Below are 24,984 nucleotides of genomic sequence, written 5' to 3' on the forward strand. Positions count from 1 at the left end.
TGAGCCAAAAAATGTTAACAAAAGAACACTTGTTGCCAAAAATATTATTAGGCTTCATAATACCAGCAGGGTTACCACATTACTACCACTTCCTCCATTGTTTTGGAGGGTTATATACGGAGATTATAACTTGTCTATCAGTTCTTCTCTACGTATTACTGGAACTTTTTCTCCAGAGCTTTTGGTAAATCCCCCTGATTTTCAAGGAAATGGCCCAATGATTTTTTTTGAAAAACTACCTCAAGGAAAATTCGATTTAGAGTGTTCCGGTGAGAAGGGGAAGTTAACGCCCTCATTAAATACAATTATCCAGTACAATTTAAAGTCATGTCACTGGTTTATTAATAAGAAATATTAAATATATTGATGGAGATCACAGGTTCGAATCTAGCTACTTGTCCTTTTTCGTTCCGGTGTAGGATAGTGCCTACAACAAGGGAACAAAAAGCCGGAAGAGCAAAAAAAAAAAGCTAAAGACCGCAGATATGCAGGGTGTACACGGAGAAGTGGTTGAAACTTCGGGAGGTGATTCAGCAGCTCAAATGCAACAAAAAATATTCTCTTCACTTTGGCCCGATTCTCAATAGTGTCCAAGATATTTGCATTTTTAACTTTTCCGTCGACATTCGCGTTTTTCACCATAAAAACGGCCGTAACTTTGTTGTCTTTTATCGTACAACAAATCTACTTATTCCAAACGAAAGAGCATTAAATTTCCTATATATGTGCTCAATACAGAGCCTCTGAACCAGTGGTTCCCAAAGTGGCCCCTACGGACACCCAGGGGTCCCCAGTATCATTCAGGGGGTCCGTGGAAAATTAAAATTGATTTGGGGGTCCCTGAACAACGTCAGGGGGTCCGCGCAAGGTTCAATATAAAATAATAAAACTGTGATCCATTTATTATTATTATGGAAATTAGAAACTAACAAGGTGACCAATTAAATTTAATCAAAACTAAAAGGGTAATATCTGTGTTTGTTGCAAAACGTTTTCTGTAACAACAAAACTTGGGAAGAGGAGAACGTTCTCAGTTTCCAAATCTTTCGAAATTGCAAAATAGAGATGAAGATTTGGTAGCTAACTGTCGAACACTTAACGGCTCTTCATGCAGACCTGATCCAAAGATTACTCGTGGGGATTTGCGTTAGCTACTCACAAACATTGAGCCGGATATAAATACACTCATAACATCTCATCACGTTCGTCCAAATTATTAATTTTTTTAAATTTTATTTTAAACAAAAGTTATAATTTCAATAAATACTTCTTCAACAAAATGCTTTTTTAAATTTGTAATTTTTATACTATGCTTTTTTGTAGCTTTTTCACTTGGGGGGGGGGGTCTGTGGGACAAGTTTTGACTATAAAAAGGGGTCCATGGGTCAAAAACGTTTGGGAACCACTGCTCTAAACGTTTCTTATAACAATGACATTTTTACTTTAATGTCTAAAAAATTCGTTCTCGATGATTTCTGTTAAAATTTTCAACTGTATTTTTTCAATGATTAATGAATCTAGGAGTCACATAGTTTCAGAAAAAGTTGCGCATTTATTGAACTTCAAGACCACATGGATCTTTTTGGTTTTTAATAAAACCCTACCCCGAACAGAGGGACTTTTCTATCGGTTCTTCTCTATTACTGGAACTTTTTCTCTAGAGCTTTTGGTAAATCCCCCTGATTTTCAAGGAAATGGCCCAATGATTTTTTTTTTGGAAAAACTATCTCAAGGAAAATTCGATTTAGGGTGTTCCGGTACGAAGGGGATCTGTATAATGTTAGTAAGTATTTATTTACCAAATTAATTTTTTTTACGAGGGTCGTTTGAAAAGTCCGTGCAAAGTCAGAGAGATAGCACTACTGACGCGTATCGAGGTTATGTTTAGTTAGTAGCATCTCGGTCCACAAGGTCGTTGTGACTCCGGTTGAAAGCTTTATGCGATTCCGGAGGTCAGGCGGCAAGTCAACCCCTCTTCCTCGTAGTGTGGACTGGTAACGCGGCATTTGTTGCGGCTAACGGGGCTCTGACGGGTCGGTGTGTCTCCCCCATCGGCTTCCCTCCTTCTATTTCCCCATCCTTTAATCCTTTCTTGTACCCCTACTGCCAATCCTTGCGTCTATCCCTTTATCCTTTGATCCTATCTCTCCCTTTCCTGCCTCTTGAATCCCTACCCAAGCCGAGATGGGGACTCGTGTCGAGGCTGAATGCGTACAGGGTAGTAAAATATATGTGCGGTAACGATCACCTTGGGGCACCGGGCGAAACCCCATTGTATTGTAGCCTTCCTGTGGCAGTGGGGGTCTGTCACAGGTGACCGTCTATCCCCCACTTCTCGTGGGAACAAGATGAGTAATTACAATAAAAAACTAGATTGTAAAACGACAGCCAGTGGTGTTCCTCAGGTTACTGAGGAAGGAACACAGGCTGGGATAAAACCAAAAGGGGAAAGAGTGAAAGGCCCTAAGACGGATTTGGTGGGACTACAGGGAACTTCTTCTGGAGGGAGCGGCAACGCAGACCCTCCAGGTAAAGAGGCAGTCACTGGAGTCTCCCAGAAGTTGAAGGGTATTCACATTACACCTAGGAAGCCGAGTGGTGCTCAGCGGAGAAAGCTAGCTAAGCTTAAGGTCGCTGAGGCTGGGAAGGAGTGGATTCCTGGGAAGGACTGGAGGGAAAGGGGGAAGGGGCAGAAGACCTCCAGAGTGGTAAACCAGCCAGGTGGGCAAGGTATAATTCCTTCGACCTCCTCGGATGGGGCAGGCATTGGGAAGGAGGCGAGAGTCGTTAGTTCTCTCCCTCCAGAAACAAGTCAGACCCCTAAGAGGCCTAGGTCGGAGGTCAGTACTCCAAGTTCGGCATCGGGGAGGGCGGTGGCACAGGGTAGCAAGAGGGTGAAACTCCCAGAGGAAGGGCCTACGGGCTCTTTCAGGGACGCTCTCTGCGCTCAAAAGATGGCCATCGTTCTTGACTCCTATCCGAATGACTTTTTGTCGGAGGAGCAAGCGGATCTTCTTCAGCAGAAATTGGTGGAGGAGATCTGTAGTGAGAAATGTACTGGCAGCATCGGACCCCAGTTTCGGAGCTGCTTTCTCTCCAAAGGTGCACTCATTCTCGCTTGCGAGGGTGAGGATGCGAGACTTTGGTTAGAGAGGGTGGTTCCGGAGCTCCGGTTGGGTGAGGGAGCTAAGCTGAGGGTGGGTCCTGCCAGAGATATCGTGAGGGCGGCTAAGGTGGCTATGTGGGTACCTGGCGCTCTCAAGAATACCACTCCGTCCGTTATTTTGGACAAGCTGCTCGTTCAAAACGAGGGCTTGGATATAGCGGAATGGAGGCTCCTAAATAGGAAAATCGAGCCCAAGGGTCAAACTCTTGTGTTCGAAATATCGGAACAGGCCCTGAGTAGGTTGAAGGGGACTAACTTCGAGGTTTTTCTAGGACTCGAAGTGGTCAGACTCAGGGTAGTTTCGAAGACTTCTACTAGTGCTGCAGCTCATGACCCCCCTGAATCGATGGAGGTTGCTTCAGGTGAACCTCCATCACAGTAGAGGGGCGTCTGCAGCTCTAGTAAAATTCATCAAGGAGGAAGATATCGCCATTGTCCTCATCCAGGAACCCTGGCTGGTACGGGGGCGAATTGCAGGACTTGGCGAAGCGAAAGGTAAGATTTATTATGACCATAACCTTGACAATCCCAGGACATGTATTTTTGTTAGGGAAAACATTACTTCTTTACTGCTAATGGAATTTTGTTTCAGAGACCAGACCGCAATAAAGGTGAAGCTACATGTGGATAAGGAGGCCAGGGAGATTGTCGTGGCCTCGACCTACCTTCCATATGACTCTACAGTCCCTCCCCCATCGGAGGAGATGCAGTATCTGACCAACCGGTGTAGGGAGAGAGGACTGCAACTACTGATTGGGTGTGATGCTAATTCCCATAACGAGGTATGGGGTAGCTCAGGAACCAATCAGAGAGGTAAGTATCTTCTGGACTTCATTAGTGCGAATAATTTGCATGTTATAAATGAGGGAGAAGAACCCACCTTCCACAACTCTATTCGTAGGGAAGTGATCGACCTAACTTTGGGAACTAATTTTGTATCGACCCTTGTTAGGAACTGGCATGTGTCGGGGGTCCCCTCACTTTCGGATCACATGTACATTAGGTTCGACATTGGGTTTGACTGTAAGGAGGTGGTTACTTACAGAAACCCTAGGAGAACAGACTGGGACTCGTTTAGACGGGATCTCAGCGCAAACATTGGTACAGTCAACAATAACTTTAGGACCCGGATGGACATTGATGAAGCTGCTGAGAGACTTCAGGGCGTCATCAAGGAGGCCTTCTGGGAGAATTGTGCGGAGACAGTGATAACATCTAACAGGAAAGTAGGCTGGTGGAATAACCAGCTGAAGGAGCTCCGCAGTAAAGTTAGGAAACTGTTCAATGTAGCTAAAAGAAGGGGTACATGGAAGGAGTACCGTGAGGCCCTAACTTCTTACAACATAGCCATTAGAAAGGCTAAAAGAGATGCTTGGAGGAAGCTCTGTGAAGAGGTAGAGATGACCTCGGAGGGGGCTAGGCTCCATCGCATAATATCAAAAAGTCCAGGGGGTGCCCTGGGTACCATCAGGAACGAGGAAGGGATTTTTACCAAATCGGGGAGAGACACATTGGAGTGTCTCATGAGAACTCATTTTCCCGATTCGAAGGTAATTGAGTCAGGACAGCATGGTGAGGATACTCTGGGACCCGATAGGTGTCGGGGGACCAGGGAAACCTGGGCCGTGGCTAAATACTGCATTACCTACAATAAGGTGGCCTGGGCTGTAAATTATTTTAAGCCCTATAAATCCCCGGGTCCTGATGGCATTTTCCCTGCCCTTTTGCAGCAGGGGAAAGATTTAATTACTCCTATTTTATGCAGGATAATGAGGGCATGCTTGGCACTCAACCATGTCCCTAGGGCATGGAGGCCTGTAAAAATTATCTTTATTCCAAAGCCTGGGAAGAGAACTCATACCCAGGCGAAGGAATTTAGACCAATTAGTCTAACATCGTTCATGTTGAAGGTGCTAGAAAAACTGATTGACATGTATATTAAGGAGGTGGCTTTAAAGCAACGGCCTCTGCATGCCAATCAGCATGCCTACCAAACAGGCAAATCTTGCGAGACAGCCCTCCATTGTCTGGTTAAGGAGTTGGAGGCTTCGGTATTTTGCAAGGAGACAGCTGTGGGCGTGTTTCTGGATATTGAGGGTGCCTTCAGTAACACTACCTACAGTTCAATTGCCTTGGCGATGGATAGACATGGCGTAGAGTCCACTGTTTCAAGATGGATCTGTAACATGCTATCGTCAAGGAGAATCACAGCGACCCTTTTTGGGGAATCGCTGGAGTTAACGACAGTTAGGGGGTGCCCTCAGGGGGGGGTTCTATCCCCGCTCCTTTGGTGTATGGTCGTAGATGAGTTACTTGAGGTGCTAGACCTTCGTGGGTTCTCGGTCCTTGGCTATGCAGATGATATTTCTGTAGTGGTCAGGGGTAGACATGAGACAATCGTGGCTGAACTCATGCAGGAAGCTCTCAAGGTTATAGAAAATTGGTGTAGAAGGGTAGAGCTTTCAGTGAACCCTTCTAAAACTACTCTGGTCCCCTTTACAAGGAGAAGGGATAAGGAGAGCTACAAAAACCTTCGATTTTTTGGTAAAACTCTGGATGTGTCGGGTGAGGTCAAGTATTTGGGCATTGTCCTGGATACCAGACTCACTTGGAAGGCGCAGATTGAGAGAGTTACATTAAGGGCTAAACAGGCCCTTTGTGGAATAACTAGAACCTGTGGGAAGACATGGGGTCTTAGCCCAAAGATGACCCACTGGCTCTATACACGTACAGTCATACCTATCATCACCTACGGTTCAGTGGTGTGGTGGAGGAAGACTGAACAACAGACGGCAATTAAGGCTCTAGCAAGGGTGCAGAGACTGGCCTGTCTGATGATCACGGGGGCCTTTAGTAGCACCCCTACTGCGGCGCTGGAGGTACTTCTGGGGTTGGCTCCGCTTCAATATGTTATTCAGGCGGAGGCAAGGGCCAGTGCGTACAGAATGGCGAGCAATGGGCAATGGAGGCGTATAAGTTCCTGCATTGGCCATATGATTATTTCAGATAAGGTCGACCCTGGGCCGGTTATTGACATGGCAGGGGACAGTATCTGTCCTAAATACAGTTTCGAGACTCCTTTTCAGGTGTGTATTAAACCGAGGACTGAATGGAGGGTAAACTGGACGGATCAGTACCGGAAGGGAGGCATTTGGTTTACCGATGGCTCCAAGATGGACTGTGGGACTGGGTCTGGAGTGTGTGGGGTTAAACCCGAGGTACTCATTGAGAGATCTCTTGGGAGATACGCCACAGTCTTCCAGGCCGAGGTTTTTGCTATTAAAATATGTGCTGAGAAAAACCTGCGGATGGAACCTAGAAATAGGGAGATTCGCATCTTTTCGGACAGCCAGGCTGCACTGAAGGCTCTCGTATCCTTCAGAATCACCTCTTCCCTGGTCTGGGAATGCAGGAAGGCCCTAGAACTACTGGCGCGGCACAACAAAGTTCGGTTGGAATGGGTGCCGGGTCATGTGGGTATTGAAGGGAATGAAAAAGCTGATTATCTGGCCAGGAATGGGGCTAACACTCCTTTCATCGGTCCAGAGCCTGTCCTGGGGATCACCAGGGGTTCGGTTCGCGCGGCTCTCAGAGATTGGATCTGGAGGGAGCACGAAAAGAACTGGGTGATGTGTCCTGGGGTTAAACACAGCAAGACTTTGATGCCTTGGCTGTGTAAGCAAAGATCCAAAGAGACCCTGTGTTTGGGCAGAAATCAGATTACTCTGATTACAGGCCTATTCACGGGGCACGGTAGGTTCAAGAAGCATCTGCGCAAGGTGGGGCTTATCAGCTCGGAGCCGTTGTGCAGATTATGTCAGGAAGAGGAGGAAACGGCCTCTCACCTGTTGTTCGATTGCGTTGCAATCGAAAGTTTGCGCTATGAAACCTTTGGAACGTTGAGGCCGAAGGAGATAGTAGCGCAAAAACAACTAGTAGGGAAAGTCCTTGACCTCTTTAGGAGGGGAGGGTTCGCCTACTAGAACTAAGAAGGGACTGGCACAATAAGTCTTCTGTGGCTGCGGTGCCTTGGGGTATAGGTCCCGTCCCATCTACCATCTAATCTAGTAGCATCTCTTGGAAGAACACACACCAAGTTTCAGTCAGATCGGTCTATTTCTTTGTGTTTGGCATTCGTTTGAATCGAGGAAGTCGAGTGATTTTCAAAAAATGGACGAAAAAGAATTTCGTGTGTTGATTAAACACTACTTTATGAAAGGCAAAACGCCTCAGGAGACTAAAGAGAAGCTTGATAAACATTATGGTGACTCTGCACCTTCGATTAGAACAGTTTATATAAGTGGTTTCAAAATTTTCGGAGTGGCCATATGGGCACAAGTGACGCTGAACGTTCTGGACGCCCTGTTGAGATTACTACTCCAGAAATCATTGATAAAATCCATGATATGGTGATGGATGACAGAAGAGTGAAGGTGCGTGAGATTGCTAGTGCTGTGGGCATCTCGAATGAACGGGTACATAATATTTTGCATCAACATTTGGACATGACAAAGCAATCCGCAAGATGGGTGCCGCGATTGCTCACACTTGACCAAAAACGAAATCGTGTGAAGTGTTGCAAGGGGGACGGTTTGCAGCTGTTCCAGAAGAATCCGCAGGACTTTAAGCGTCGTTTCGTCACTGTGGATGAAACATGGATACATCATTACACTCCTGAATCTAAACCATGGGTTACCAAGGGGGGAATCTGCGCCAAAAAAAAGGCGAAGACCGTTCCTTCGGCCGGAAAGATTATGGCGACTGTCTTTTGGGATTCGCAAGGAATAATCCTCATCGACTATCTGGAAAAGGGTAAAACTATTACAGGTGCATATTATTCATCGTTATTGGACCGTTTGAAAACCGAGCTGCAAGAAAAACGCCCACGATTGGCCCACAAAAAAGTCCTTTTCCATCACGACAACGCACCAGCTCACACCTCAGCAGTTGTGGTCGCAAAATTAATGGAAATAGGGTTCCAACTCGTTTCACATCCCCCCTATTCTCCAGACTTGGCTCCCTCGGACTACTATTTGTTCCCCAATATGAAGAAATGGCTGGCGGGAAAAAGATTTTATTCAAACGAGGAGGTGATTGCAGAAACGAATGGCTATTTTTCAGACTTGGACAAATCCTATTATTCGGAAGGGATCAACAAACTAGAGTAGCGTTGGACGAAGTGTATAAGCCTAAAAGGAGACTATGTTGAAAAATAAAAAAGGTTTACCCCAAAAAATTAAGTAGTTTTTATTTTTGCACGGACTTTTCAAACGACCCTCGTACTAAGTAAAAGTATTTTATTTATTATAAATTCTAGTTTAGAAAAACAATTACCTTGTGGCTTACTTAATTGAAAAAGTCGAACGGCTTAATGATAGAAATAAAAAAATAAACTGTGGAATTTAGTGGTCGTAAAATTGAAAATAAGTCAGATGATTTTTAGTTCAGTCCATTTGCTTGTGCCTGTATATGATTGTATATGATTTGGTGTACGTTCACAGGAAGAGGAGATGGGTGGAACAGTTTTAAGGCCATCAATCTCTATAAGTCAGATTGGATGGCAGGAGCCGAACAGCATCATCTAGTCAGTACCCAGTGTGGTCCTAGCGGGGCCGCCAGTTCGGCTACTACAATCACACGGATTATGGGGAGCTTATTCACACGGCTAAACACATAATTAACTGTGTGCTGGCTGGCCTAGTCATGGTAGTTCATTAGATCCGGAGCTTGTAAAGCACAGTCTAAGCGGTTGGTAGGCCTTTTTTGTTGTGTAGACGGAAAGAGAGAGAGATGAAGAGTGTGGTGGCTTCCCATCACACGAAATCACTTTACACCAGGGACAGAACGTTTGTTTGTTCCTGTTACCCTGGCTGTTTTGTAGTGAAGCTGCCAATCCGCTTTTGACTTCAACTTGGACCGACCAATGTGCACGCATTACACAAACCACACACGCACGCGCCCCCCTAAGATTTGAATATTGGACACACAAAAGTAGCTTCTGTGAGCTTCAAACTCTTGCCACATCCGTGCAACATCCTGCCTACTTCTACAACTTCTAGTGACTGCTGATTCCTTTCGTAACCAATATTCCTCATTAGAATTCTAGGAAAATGTCTCAAGGAGGCTGCTGCCACAATATTTAATACTTTATGCAAATCAGAGATCATTTCCGTCTCTCCCCGCTAATTCCTACCATATTTTAATTCTAAATATTTAATAAATGTACTCGTATATTACGCGCCAAATATTTTAACTTTAAAGATTAGGAAAGACACTACTAAGACCCAGCTGAGCTGTAGGGCTCTGCGAAAACATCTAAAGAATCCAATCCTTTCAATCTAAAGTCCTTCGACATATCGTCAAACGCTCCTTATTATGTACTCAATTTCAGCCCTCCATACAAGACCTCAATATCCCCTTTTGTCAATCCATTCTCGGCTTCCTTAATTTCCATAATAGCCTAATCATACATCCTGATCCTAAAGCATAAGCCTTATCTCTACAACAAGCCATCCCGACAGTACTCCAGGCGACCTTTTATCTCAATCCTAACCTTCCATACAACCTCTAGAGAGTTCCAGCATTGGGCTGGCCCCTCTAAACGTGCCTCCTCGATTGTGGCGCTGGATCTACTAGGATTCAGCGCCACAATTTGTGCTTAACTCGATATAGACTACAATTTACATGTTGTAAATATGTACAGGTTGTAAATAAATAAATAAATGAAAAAAGTTTAGGAAATGAACACATTTCTTTGGTTTATAATTAAGTAAAGTAAAGTAATTGCCTATTTTTTCAGGCCGGCTTTATGTTCAACTATCAAATTAGGTGTCGAGGACGGAGGCGACTACCAAACATACTTTACTATAAATTTTTCATATTAACCATTAAATAAAATCCAAGTTCTAGACACTGAGGATCGAAACCACTAAACCAACAATACATCTTAGCTTTGCGGGTCTAGCCTATAACCACCTACTTTACTATAAATTTCTCATATTAACCATTAAATAAAATCCAAGGCCTAGACCGGGGGAATCGAACCCACTAAACCAACAATGCATCTTAGCTTTGCAGATCTCACCTCTTAGCCGCTCGAATACCGTGGCGCCTTGGTTTATAAGTATTTATTAATATAAAACATTTACTAGCTTGGTAAGTATAATTTACGTTTTACCGTTAACATTGTGCACTATCAAATCATGACAAAAGATTTATTGTATACTAATGCCATAAATACAGATCATTAGATTTATCAGCATTGCGCTTGAGCTTTAATAAATGATAGAATTCGTAATGGGACAGGAAGAGCTTTGAGCAGCGACACCGGATGTACCAGACAAACACTTCACTTTATTTGCAACAAAAATTTACTTTACCCTCATCGAAAACTTGAAATTAACCACACATTAAATAAAATCGGAGACCACTAATTGCAACACCATAATTTATCTAGTCTATCTGTTACACTCAAAAATGATGAAAGTATTCAAAAGAATTCAACAGACTCCAGTAAACGTAATCTGCAGAGGAATGTTACGCAAAACTAAAAGACTAGCAGTCCACTAATACAATCCAATAATTACTATCTTCATTCAAGGCTACAAGAAACTGTCACAGAATAAAGACAAAAAAAAAGATAAATGATCAATGGTCAAAGAGAATAAACTTGAAGAAGTCAAATTCCAAAAATAAATAAATAAATTTATTAAGAAGAATATATGATTCTGGTATAATATCTGTCTGACTAGCATAATTTACTGCACTGTGACCGAGGGCAACATGTGGTACTATCCCAGCTGACGGAGCGGCGGGACAACTATCACAATGAAATATGAAAGTGTGCATAACTATGTGCCTCCCCCCTTCACCGCGCCATATTTCAATAGTGTGACGGGATATTTCGTAGTCAATATGGGTCATTGAAATGTCACATTCGGTATGAACGGCAATATTCTGCAAGTGTATTTCATTTTCTTTCTTTTTTTGTAATCAAGGATATAAAAGGGTTGTGGTTCATGGTATTTACGGCCAGTTTTCTGTAGGAAGTAGTTGGAAGTAACTTCACCGGAAGTGCATCATAGACTAGGACTAGCAGTTAGAGCTAGGTTAGACCCCCTGTTTGAAATAGGGAGCTTAACATCTTTACGGACAGCTAATCTGCACTGAAGGCCCTTACTTCCTTCAGAACTACCTCTTCCTTGGTTTGGGAATGTTAAAAGGCCCTGGAACAACTTGCTCAGCACAATAAAGTTCGGCTGGAATGGGTGGCGGGTCATGTGGGGGAGCAAGGGAGAATGAAACAGCTAATACTCCTTTCATTAGCCCGGAACCTGTCCTGGGGATGACCAAGGGTGCAGTGTATGTGGCTCTCAGAGACTGGATCTGGAGAGAGAACATGAAAAGAACTGGGTGACGTGTCCTGGGGTCAAACACAGCAAGACTATGATGCCTTGGCTGTGTTAACAAAAAACCGATGAGACTCTGTGCTTGAGCAGAAATCAGATGACTCTGATTACAAGCCTATTCATGAGGCACGATAGGTTCAGAAAGCATCTGCGCAAGGTGGGGCTTATTAGCTCATGGAACCTTTGTGCAGATTGTGTCAGAAAGAGGAGGAGACGGCGTCTCACCTGCTGTACAATCGAGTGGTTGCGCTATGAAACCTATGGAATTTTGAGACCAAAGGAGATGGTAGCGCAAAAAAAGAACTAGTAGGGAAAGTTCTCAACCTCTTTAGTAGGGGAGGTTTCGTATACTAGATCCAAAAAAAAGGGGAAGGTACAGGTAAGCCTCTTGTGGCGTAGGTCCCGTCCCGCCTCTTATTCTATTCTATTCTATTTTAGAGCTAGGTTTAATCAGTTAGGGATTCTGGGATCAAGTTACTTAGAGCCACAGATAAGACTATCTACCATCCAAGGTAAATGGGTCATACCCTCTCCAGGCCCTGCCGGGAAGTTACAGAAGGAAGTCGCTAATTAAGAGGAACAGATTAAATGCCCATGCCAGTTCAATATAAGTAAGGTAACAGTGAAGTAATTGCCTATTTTTTCCCGTACGGAACTCTTACGTCCAACTACAAAATTAGATGCCGTCAGAAGGAAGCAAATAATTTCTTCCCAGACGAAAAGTATCCTACACACAGGATTCGAACTCTCTCTTACAAATCCAAGCTCAATTCCGCCCCTCCCCCAACTGAATCTCTCCTTATACCCCTTTACAGAAACCTATAACCTCAAAAACTGTTTTGTGGCGCGGGAAATCTTTCTTTTTGTTCCGCTTCAGAGCAGACTGCGTCAGAAGTAGAGGAAATGGGCCTCTTATATTGCGTTGATATCACCAGTTTCTGACACGTTAATTTTGTAACAAGAGGAACTGAATTTCGTAAAACTAATTTTGTATTAGATGACTAAAAATTATTGTTAAAAACTTAAAATTGGTAGAGAAGTAAATAAATACTCACATCGAGTTTTCATAAATGATAAAAAAAAAAATCGAATTTCGATTGATTAGTGAAGAAGGAGAATTTTGCAAAATTATAATTTCGATAATAACAAAACAATCGAATCGAAAATGAATCTACAACTGAGTTAGTTACTATGAATACAACTTCAGTCTGTTCTACCGAACTAACATACACGTACTTGATTGAATTTTACTATCACTGATGGGATATTCGACATTAATAATCGATTGCCTTTTATGCTTTTTTTTTTTTTCCTTTTGATGAAGGCGTTCTAGTATATGGTGAAACTTCGATGTACTGTGTTCTATACGAATGTGGTGCATGTGTATGTGTAATTGCTCTAAATGAATGAATAAGCAAAAAAAGAAAATGCATAATTCAATCAAGTACGTGTCGATTATCTCTTTGACCAAATCGGCCATTTCTTTCACCAATTACGTAACAATTAGTAGTAGACCATGTTTTACTCAATGGAACTAAAAATTAAATAAACCGCTCTAGTTCTATTACAAAAAATTTCTAAAGCGCAAAATATTTTCCTTAAAACTGGCATTTTTACTTTAAAACTTTGCAACACGATTATGCACGTTTCTTCAATTCCCAAATTTGGATCTTTCTCATATTTCTTATAGAAAAAAAAAGAGGACAGATTTCTGATTTTGAATTAGAAATATCCGTTATGACGTTAGAATTATTTTTGCGAATGTTTGTGCTTCCGCCATATGTATTGTAGACATACGCATATACAGAAACGAAAAATATTCGAAACTTAAAATTTAGTGCTGCACGAGAAACGAGACCGAGACGAGACTTGAGCAACCGAGACCGAGACCGAGATCGAGACATGATATATATCTCGTCGAGAAATCTCGGTCTCGTCTCGGTTTTTCAAATATTAATTTTTAGCTACAAAATTATAAAATTGTGTTCTTTATTAATAAATAATCATTACGGGTATTGAATTAATTATTAAAAGATACGATTTTATTATATATGTTCAATATTACTACATCTATTTGACTTCGAATTACATAAGTAAAGTAAGCAAAGTAAAGTAATCGCCTATTTTTTCAGGCGGGGCTTTACGTCCAACTACTAATTAGGTGTCGCGGACGGAGGCGACTAGCAAACATACTTTACTGTAAATTTCTCATATTAACCATTAAATAAAATCCAAGGCCTAAGACCGGGAATCGAACCCAGTACCACAATACACATTAGCTTCGCAGGTCTCACACCGCTCGGCTACCGCGGCGGCCCCCTTCGAATTACCTAATTTTTACATAAATTCACTAAATTTCACTATTCATATCATTCATTCATTCAATTTCATAAATTTCACTATTAATAATCTAATACTTTGAACTTAGATATTATTTGAATTATATTTTAGAATTTTAGAATTAGTGAATTTGAAAAAAAAGACTATCTATGCACCTAAAAAATATTGCCACAAATTTTCGTTTTTAAGATACAATTTGCCCAAGCATTGATACATAAAAGAGCTTTTACTGAGTCAGAAGTTAGAGAAGATCTTCTATTAGTCATTATCATCGCAGCTTGCGAAAATAATCTTTCCGATGGCACTGAAGTTGCACAGATACTAAAAATATCTTTCGCCATTCTAGACAAATTTTTGAAGGAATTCTCAAGTGTTTTCCACCATTCTAAAATGTCAACGTCTACTGGTGCTTGGTCTAATTTGGTGTAATTAATTATTTCTGTCTTCCATGCTTCGGTGATAGTTGCTGATTTTTGAGCAAATGGTGCAAAAATATTGATGCAGTCGTCGTCGTCGTCAAAAGGTGAATCATCAGATTTTTTATCTTCACCAACAGCCATAACTAATAGAGCGGGAAGTTTGTTGGGAGGTGTATTTTTTATTTCACGAATCGTTATAGTAGGCAGATACTATGTTATTTTGGTCTTTCATTTGGCGCGTTTTTAACATCTTTTTGAAATTATATAAAGATATATAACAGTAATAGTAATATATGATGCATTGAAGTGTAAGTAGTTGTCTTCTTTTACACACATTTTCATTACCGATATATAAATTAAAATAATTATTAGAAAATAATAACATTTTTTGAAAAGATTATTAATAGCAAACGATTTTCTCTTCCTAGGAGCTTCTTACAGCTCACTGTCCGGTGATGGACAGTGTTGTCTGTAACGAGAGAACACTGTCCGGAGGCCGGCAGTGCACTGGAAAAAGCTCCGGGCGCTAATGACCTCAGCTGTTGATGCGCCAAAAAAAAAAAAAAAAAAAAAAAAAAAAAAAAAAAAAAAAAAAAAAAAAATAGCAAACCGCTTTTAATACTTAAACTAAAATTGAAAAAAACCGAGACCGAGATATCTCGACGAGACCGAGACCGAGACCGAGATCGAGACTGCATAAAGTCTCGCCTCGTCTCGGTCTCGTGCAGCACTAGTTTTCATTTTTTTTTTGTTTTTTCTTTAGATATTGCCACGCGCCTTAAACTTTGTTTCGTACTCAAAAACTTATATCCGGTTTAAGCACAACTTAGAAAAACTGGACAAGATCGCATAACTTCTCCTGGGTTACTGGCTTAAACGAATATAAAACAAGAGTGTTACACAATTATTTATTTTAAGAAGAAGAAGAAGTTACACGACTGTTTACCAATTACCAATCTTTGCAAATAAGTGTAAGAATTGATTGGATGTGTAATTAAAAACCATAAAAAAATTAATAATAAATTAAAAACAAAAAATTGGCTTCCTTGATATTTATTACACTATAATCGATATTATACGGATGACAAATCTCCAGAAATAGGTTGATGATGCTGCGAAGTTTCCGGACGGCAATATCTCTCTATCATCTCGTATATACACAACACATCAATTAATGATTTTCCATTTAGTAGTAATTAAAAAACCATTAAATTTAATTAAAAATATTTATTACATCATTTTTATTAAGTAATGGCATTTAATTTAATATATGACGAGAATGGGGAGGGGGAGAAATCATTGTTTTGTAATTTGAAAAATTAAAAAAAAAGGTGAAAAAAAAATAATTGTAAAGATTAGAGCTCGCCATGATAGTAATTAGTAGAATATCGATTTTCTTCAAGGGGTTTCCCTAGGAGTGGGCTTGTTTAGAAATCCTGATGAGGATTGGTAATCATAAATAAGATCAATCCCGTCTGGAGGAGGGCCCTGGTGATTCGCGATGTAGGTAATGAGGTGACAGATCTGTTGTTTCGCAATGGTCCAGAGGGCGTTTTCACGGTTACCCTGCCCCCTTTTGTGACTTTGCTTAACGCCTGGTGTATGCAGTCATCCGAGAATGGGCTAATCCTCTTTTCGGGCCTAAACTGTAGGACTGAAACTATCACATAGGTGCGCAACATCAAGGGTCCTTTGCACCTAGACTATACTGGAGAATAGATACTTTACTACACAGCCTAATCTACACCAACATCTAATCTAGTACAATCTAACCTATTGGTTGCCCTAACTCTTTCCTTCTAACCTAACTAACAAATGTTGGGGGTGAAGTACTCGATATTCCTCGCACCCCATAGTGATCTACCTAAATTTTAAAATTAGCTATTTACATAAAATTTATATACCCACTCATACACTCATCCTAATAAGTACATTCGTCCTAATAAATACATTTATCCTAATAAATACATTTATCCAAATAAATACATTCCTTCTAATAGATATATTCCTATATACAGGGTGACCAGAGTTATATGCTCCACCCACTTTTTTTTTTAACGGCGAGAAATTTCGAAAAAATAAAAAACACGTATTTAATCATTTTTAGTCTAGTTTATTTTCAGTGATTGACCCATTTTTTTAAACCCCTGTATCTCGAGATACAGCATCCAACTTTTGTTTTTCAAATGGAACGTTATATTTTTTGTTGCATATTTTTATAGTATTTGAGCTCCTAAAAAGAACAAAAAAAAGTTTTTTGAAATCGGTTAGGTTTTTCAAAAGTTATGGTAATTTAAAATATGAAAAACAAATTTCACTTTATTGTCAAAATTACGTTATTTTTCTTAAAGAATCTGATCAAACTGGAAAAAATCAACGGATAGGCAGGCCAAAACTCTGGACACCCACGCTTTGCTTGTAGCAGCACTTATGGTGGCGAAGTCAAGATCTAGGCAGGCTAGAGTTATTCGACGTTTCAGATCATCGACTGAAGCCACGAGATTAAGGTTATTGTACACTTTATTTTTTAGATATCCCCACAAAAAATAGTCTATTGGGGTTAAGTCCAGAGATCGAGGTGGCCATTGGATGGGACAATGAGACCCTAAGCACTTTTCATGGAAATTTCTGTTCAGGTAACCTCGAACAACTCTCGCATTATGCCCGGGCAACCATCTTGTTGAAAATACATATCTAGCCGTCGTTGTAGAGGGACATCTTCAAGCAGAACTGGCAAAATGTCTCTTGAAAAAAGTTGGATACCTTGCACCAGTTAAGTTCTCTCTGTAGAAGTATGGGCCGATTAGTTGATTTCCTAAAACTCCACACCAAACGTTTGTAGAAAAAACAATCTGAACGTAGAAAAACAATAGAACGTAGTTCCATTTGAAAAACAAAAGTTGGATGCTGTATCTCGAGATACAGAGGTTTAAAAAAATGTGTCAATCACTAAAAATAAACTAGACTAAAAATGATTAAATACGTGTTTTTTATTTTTTCGAAATTTCCCGCCGTTAAAAAAAAAAGTGGGTGGAGCATATAACTTTGGTCACCCTGTATACATTGAGTGGAGTACACTATATTCCTCTCACTCATTTACAATCCTAAACCTAATTACATTCACGCAACCCATTCATACGCGTGCCACGATGCCAATCCTGACACAGACCTACCCTAGTCCCGAGGCCTGTGTTGTATCAATGCAAAAGAAAAGTTTTGTAAGGCTCTCAATAAGATGGAGAAGCAAAAGAACTCGTACCCCTTCATACTGTAAAGTGTTGGTTAGTGCGCAGTACGGTTAAGAAAGCCGAATGGACTAATTAAGAATAGTTAATGCCTGAACCCTGGTGAGTGGTTTAAACGGGTGCACAGAGGGCTTAATCTCGGATCTGGCTCACCTCACGCCAAATCGGCTGGTTATTCAGTTCGCAGTTAACTCGTGGACTTCTCTCGGCAATGGCTTACCACCTTTTCTGCCTCCGTCACTCTTCCCCACCACTCACCAGGATTCTTACCTTATCGAACTCTGTCCTCTACATATTTATTATTTATTATTATTAGTCCGTCGGCTTTCTTAACCGTACTGCGCACTACCAACACTTGACAATACTTTGCCTAGGAGCTCTTCACCAACAGGGCTGATGCCCCAACTAGTAGCCCTCAGGGTTACTGTGACCTACCCACTAACAGAATCTAATCTAATCTACATTAGAAAAGAAAATCCAACCGGAATCCAAAAAAAAAAAAAAAAAAAAAATTCACGTCATCAACAGAAATTAGACAAAAATTATTATGGAAATATTTTTCGGAGGCGGTGAATAAAAAAAAAAAAAGTAATAATGATAACTGAAGGGGAAACCATCAGACCCTCAGGAAAGCAGTTTTAATATTAGGGACCACCGTAACAAAACTTGGAAAAATAAAAGCAAAAGAAATGTAAAAAAAACTGTAATGAATTCTGGATGAAAAACAAATCACTTAGGGAATAAAAATGGTGACAAAAAAGGGATGAAACGTTCCGAAGAGGGTGGGTGGGGGATACAAAATGATAAAGAAGGGATAGAGGGGTGAAGGAGAGGAGTGGAGAAGAAGAACAACATCTACATTAGGTGGAGAGTTCGTGGGAAAGAATGACTTTCAGGTGACATCCGTAGATAATTGTGACGATCTAGCGAGCGAACAGAAAAAATATATTTATATCCACCTCAGACACAAATAAATACTTACTCTCGAGAGACAACAAAACACTTTTTGTAAATAGGCACAAAACTTTGGCTATGTAGTAGTAGAAGAAGTATAGAGGATCCTATGTACGTAAAGAAACAAAACGCGAATTGGTTTACAACAACAACAAGAAGAATTGTGTGCGTGTGCCTTTGTGGTGGTACAATAATTGTAGTATATTTGTGGCCAAACCTACACATGTACAAAACGGACACAAAGTTTACCAGACAATAGGTGTAGAGAATCAGCTGATTGTGTGTTTTATTGTCCAGCTGGACACAATCATTTATACGGTCCAGCAGTGTGTCCACACGCCTCCTCCATCTTCATATTTCCTCTTCCTTTTTTTGTTTTCCTTTAATGCCCCACGGCCACCTCAATAACCGCAACATCTCTTTTACAATGGAGATTCAATTTTGTTTTGTTTTATTTCATTTTTTTTTTTTAACGCTCGCGCCATAATCATAAAATATCTTTTTGACCGCAATACTTACTAATCTATCCTGTAATCCTGATGCACAACATTGTGTCCCTGGGAAATGGGTCAGAATTCAATTTTTCATTTTACCGCTTCATCTATCTCACAATAGGTCAAAAGATATTTGTGTCGTTTTCCGAATTTTGATTACATACCGGAAATACTTGTGTTTGCGGTCCTCTGAATGCGAAAAAAAAAATTAAATTCTAACCACAGTAAGACCAGCAATAAACTTTCCAGCTAAAAACAGCCTACCGGATGTACCACATTTATTTATTTTATTTTTTAATGACTCAAGGCGCATCAACATCTGAGGATATATTGGAGCGTTTTTCAGTGCACTACCGGCCTCCTAGAATCTGTTTATCACTGGACAAAGAGCTGGTAAAAAGCTCCTAGGAAGAGAAAATCTAAGGGTGAGCAGCTGGATTCAAACCTGGGACACCCGCGAGAGTATCCCAATAACTAATAACGCATAGCTAATCCCTTCCGTCTATTATTATTATTATTAATATTATTATTATTATTATTACTACTACTACATATTTTTTTTTTTTGGCGCATCAACAGCTGAGGTCATTAGCGCCCGGAGCTTTTTCCAGTGCACTGCCGGCCTCCGGACAGTGTTCTCTCGTTACAGACAACACTGTCCATCACCGGACAGTGAGCTGTAAGAAGCTCCTAGGAAGAGAAAATCTAAGGGTCAGCTGCTGGATTCGAACCCGGGACCTCCGCGTGGGAGCCAGTATGCTAACCTCATAGCTAATCCCTCATAGCTAATTATTATTATTATTATTATTATTATTATTATTATTATTATTATTATTATTATTTGAAATAAAAATTCGCCAACATTAAGTTAAAATAATACATTCAATTACTGCTTTACATAAATTTAATGACGTATGAAAAAAGAAGCTCCTAGTACTTTTCGATACTTGTTGCATTAGCTGCACATGCTATATACGAGATGTGGCTATTAAATAACGAGACTGATGCTGCTACAGAAAAACTATGCATGCTCCCAAAGCTGTGCAGCAGCTTAAAGCCTTCTCTTTCGATTGTGCAGCGTCTCACGTGTTTGATAGAGAAATCTGACTGCCCAGGAACCTGACTGGTTTGTGTAAGAGGTGTTAGTTTCGTTTTGCGGAAAACATGATACTAGAACATGTAGTAGAGCAACGAATTGTTGTAATAATTTCACATCAAAACTTGGTAAAACCGCTACTGAAACTTATCTTTTATTAAAAGAAGTTTATGGCGATGAATCTTAAAAAGTTTTTGAGTGGTTCAAGCGTTTCCAAGATGGCCGAGAAGACGTCGGAGATGATGACCGCCCGGGTAGTCCTTCCACGTCTAAAACGGATGAAAATATCGATTATAATTAATCAACATTACTACCGCAAGAGGTGCTTGCTTAACTCCGTTCAAGAGTAAGGAAAAAAAACGACCCGATTTGTGGAAGAACAAGTCACAGGGGTTCTCCATCAAGACTGACACAGCATTGTCTGTCAAGACGACGTTTCTAGTCAAGTACAACATCCCAGCTTTTGGCCATCCGCCTTATTCGCCTGACCTGGCCGCCCCATGTGACTTTAGATCTGTTCCCCAAAAATTCAATTCTGCATTAAAAGGAACACGATTTCAGTCCCAGTTGAAGCTGTGAAAGAAAAAGCGGCATGCGTCATGCAGGTCAGCTCACAGAGAAAGACTTCCAGCACTGTTTCTGAACAATGGTAAATTCGCATGGAGCGTTGTAGGGATAGGGGAGGGGTGTATATTGAAGGTGATGATAACTAAATATGTATAAATTTAAAATTAAATATTTTTTACAGCATCAGTCTTGTTATTTAATAGCCACACCTCGTAGATCTGGAACTTTCATTGAACACTTCTCGCTACCTTAAGGTAGTTTCCGGAGGAAAGCGTACCTGTAAAGTGTCATTATTGCAATGTACAGCCTCATTTCCTGTATAATACTTAATTGGGATTCAATTATAATGCAATTTTTCGATAACAGGAAATCCTTTAGCCTTAAACTGACTACACCAGGACTTGATACAGATTAAGGCCATCAGGTTGTCTGAGAAGATGACGTTTTCTTATTTAAGAGGTGGGTAACTCTTATAAATAAAATCTTGATCTTCGAGAGTAGAAATAAAACTTTTTTTACCCTAACCAAAGAATTATCACCTTTTATACGTGAACCCACTCGTGTACATTCATTAAAATGAATCACTCAATTTTGCTCAAAATATCCTAATGTTAATCTACAATGATTTGCACTTCAAATGAATCTTGAACGCTGTTCACTTTACAAAATCCACAAAAGAAAAGTTGGCAAATCTTATAATTTAGGGAAAAAATGAGCAATTTCTTCCCAAAAATAAATCACGATCATTATGTAAGGCTTCTTGTTAACAATTATAGTTACGCAATTATCGGTTGGTCAAATAATCTTTTCTTTTTTTTAATGACGTTCTTCATCATGATGTTGTTTTAATATATAATTAATTTAATTTGAAGAATAAATAAACGTAGAATAAAGACTGTGTCAAAATAAACATAAAATAAAATCGTTTAAGGCGAAACTAATAAAAAAATAAAGATAAAAAAAATATATATATTCAGAAACAATAATAATTTATAAAAAAATTATTACTTATATTAAAATTAAAATAGTTACTACTAACCTTGTTGAAAATAATTAGCTTTGCGTACATAAACACAAACTAGTGCCATTAATTGTAGTTGCGATAAACGCTGTCTAGTGGACGGTGGTAATGGTAATAAGTCTCTAAGGTTCGCGATTTCCGCGTTTATCAAATCTCTTCTTAATTTACTGGCCCCTTTTGTCGACTTGGTTGCGTCGAACCTGTAAAAAAAAAAATAATAAATAAAAATTAAATATTCAATTTTGTTGGGGGGAATTTATTAACCAAAATTTGAAAGAAAATATTTAGTTCTAATGAAGAAAGGTTGGCAGTACTGTAATCTGGAGAAAGTATTCCTTTTTGTTGTTTTTTGGTACGTTCACATGGCCGAGAAGGTTATAAAAAAAAACTAAAGGAACTTATAACAATAAGATGAAGAAGGTTAGGTCACGAAAACCGATCTGTTTGCCCTTAAGTGGACAATTAGACAAATTATTGACTATTCGTGCAGATTTCGTAGCTGTAACACTATTTCCCTCTTTTTGTTTTCTTTATATTATATTATTTGCTTGTAAGATTATTTGTAGAAAATGCATATATGCTGGTGGGAAAGTAGGATTTAGTTTAAATTGACCTTTGTTTGTATGTTTTGTTTTTTTTCTTGCCTTGTAAGATGTAATTTCTGTGAAAATATTGTTGAGAAGTACGATTATTATTTGGAGCTTAATGCCAGCCAGAGAAGTGCAACACTGATTTTGTTAAAAAAAGAAATATATTCCCAGATATTTAGTTGGCTAGCCTGTGCCAGCGTCATCCAATGGCCTAGCCAATTGGCCATTTATTGGGTGCATCAATCTCTGTTCTTGTTTGATTGAACTTTGAACTGACATACAGACTATTCTTACACACTAACGTACAAATCAACGTACAAATATATACAGTGTGTTCATTTTAAGACGGCTCAAATGCATTTCATGCTTAAACGGTTGTTCTGAGCGAAAAATGGTAGAGAAAAAATTTGTAGCCCGTCACCTCTAGTTTCAGAATATGTGACTTGATTTTTGATTCCTGCCCGCATACGCGGCTGACGCGCGACCAAAAGTGAGGGTTCGCAGTTGACCCCCATTTTCACATACACAGTTTTAAAGGGCATTAAAAGTTATGAAAGAAACCGGAAACCGCAGTTCGATATCTCCAAAATTAAAGGTGCTAGGCCATTTCAAAATCTGGTATTTATTAATCATATTTCAATTTTTTAACTTGTTATCAAAGAGAAACCATAGCACGCGATGGGTCATTTTCATGTATTTTTTTCATCCCCTTTCTACTAAAAATATTGCCAAGGCAGTAAAGCTAGTATTTTTCTTAATATAAGGAAATAAGTCGTTTCCAGAGAGATTTTTCTAAGAAAAATCAAATGTTAAGAGCTTTAGATGTTCTCAAGCATACACAAAATGGCTAAAAATTAATTTTATATCTGTTACAAACAAGAAGGTTTAATAATTATTTGGTAATTTTGGGAGAGTTTCGTTTAATTACCAAAAAAAAATCGGAAACCTCTTGCCACATATTTAAGTGATCAATATCTTTCGAGTAAAGGATCAAACTTATTCCTTAATTTATCAAATAATGTACTTTACTCAACTTGTAAAGCATGTTCTGTGCCTTCAAAGGTGCCTCCTCTGGCTCGCAAGCCAGGTTAGCCAGGAGGTTAACAACTGTTCTCTAAAATGAACACCCTGTATATAAAAATCACTCATTGAATCGATACATTTTTTGGTGCTAAACTCAAAATCGAGAATCTACACGATTAGCAACATTTACCCTTACGAGGTTTCCAAAAGAGAAAGTCAATCCAAACTAACGATCACGAAGACATTAATTGACATATAACATAAATGCCGCCTAAAGGAATTTGTAAACGCATATTTAGATAAGTAACAAATAAACCCACTTACTGACTGACTGCACATGCAGCCAGCCAATAGTATGTGGTGCAATAAACATTAATGATTTTACCCTTTTTCAAACTCTCAACAACACGTTGAAGACCTTCAATATTTTTTGTTTGAGTACGCGTTATTTACACTTAGATATTAGGTATCATTATCCGAACTAATGTAAATGTCTGTTAACAACATTTTCATAGGACAAGAAGTCTTGCATACGGAATACATTATCATGATGTGATGGTTGCTTTCATTTGATGATAAAACAAATTTATTCTGACTCACCCATAACCATTACATTACACTACATTTTTTAAAATCTTCAATTATTATTATTTTTGTTCTTTGAATCTCAAATAATATTTGACCTCCCAAAACTGGTGTATTTCTGGTGGAAAATTAATATTGAAAACCTGTTCACGAATAAGATAAAATTGTAACTTTGATCTTAAATATCTCGACTAATATTAGGGATATCGAAACGAGATTAACGTCATTTTCCACAGTTTTTTATGTAGTTTCCATAATAAAACCAGAGGTCCTTATGAGACCTCAATTAGGGGTTTTCCTGTAACTCCGCTAAAAATAAAGATACAGCATCGGGGGGTGAAAAATTTGAAAACTAGACCAAAAATAACATATAGTTTACTTCGTGGGTTTTTTCGAAATTCCGCTTTCCTAAAAAGTTATTAGCGATTGGTGTGTTATAAATGGATCACTCTGTATATTAAAAAAAAAAAAAAAAAAAAAAAAATTGGAAACAAATTTGGGTAATCGAATATCGAATATTTGGGTAATCGATTATCGAATACTTGAATAATCGAGTATGAAAAAAATCGTGCGCATGTTCACACCAGTTTTTTTTTTACTTGTGTACAGAAAAAAAAAAAAATATCGTACAAAAAAAAAATAAGAGTCCTTTTAATGTGATTAAGTGTAACCACTTAATGATGTAATTTATGTAAGTGGGTTGGCAGGCCTGTGTTGCCCCGAAGGTGTTGAAGACAAGCTGTTATGGAGCCGAGTAATTAAAGCGCCACAGTTGTTGTTTAAGTGAATGGGCTCGGTTACGCCCACCTTACTAATCAAATGTTAACGTAGCCATTATTCATTAATAAACAAGATAATAATAATATATGAATGAATAAATTATTATAATTATTTTTTTATTAATCCTCCAAAAACAATTGACGAGTGAATAATTGAAAAATAATTAGCTTTTAATTTTCCTCAGCAGAGCATGACCACAAAAACTGGAAATACGTCAAAATACGTTTTTGGACAAAGAAATCTGCCTTCCGGAAGTGATACTAGACTACTTAGACCGGAAAAGCTATAATAATTTT

The 24,984-nt window shown here is 39.3% G+C and overlaps 1 protein-coding gene across 2 annotated transcripts in view; it reads right to left on the bottom strand.

The window, feature by feature from the left end:
* The window catches only part of dysf (neuronal PAS domain protein dysfusion), a 302,152-nt gene that overhangs the window by 206,903 nt on the left and 70,265 nt on the right, over nucleotides 1-24,984 (bottom strand). For both annotated transcript variants that reach the window (XM_074126429.1, XM_074126428.1), the window contains exon 2: nucleotides 21,729-21,910. In XM_074126429.1, coding sequence (XP_073982530.1) covers nucleotides 21,729-21,777 — 49 coding nt within the window. In that variant the 5' untranslated portion in view covers nucleotides 21,778-21,910. The remainder of the gene's footprint in view (nucleotides 1-21,728; nucleotides 21,911-24,984) is intronic.

This window comes from Rhodnius prolixus, unplaced genomic scaffold (genome assembly GCF_049639745.1).
Source record: "Rhodnius prolixus isolate KJV_2025 unplaced genomic scaffold, Rpr scaffold_3, whole genome shotgun sequence".
NCBI classification, from domain to species: Eukaryota; Metazoa; Arthropoda; class Insecta; order Hemiptera; family Reduviidae; genus Rhodnius; species Rhodnius prolixus.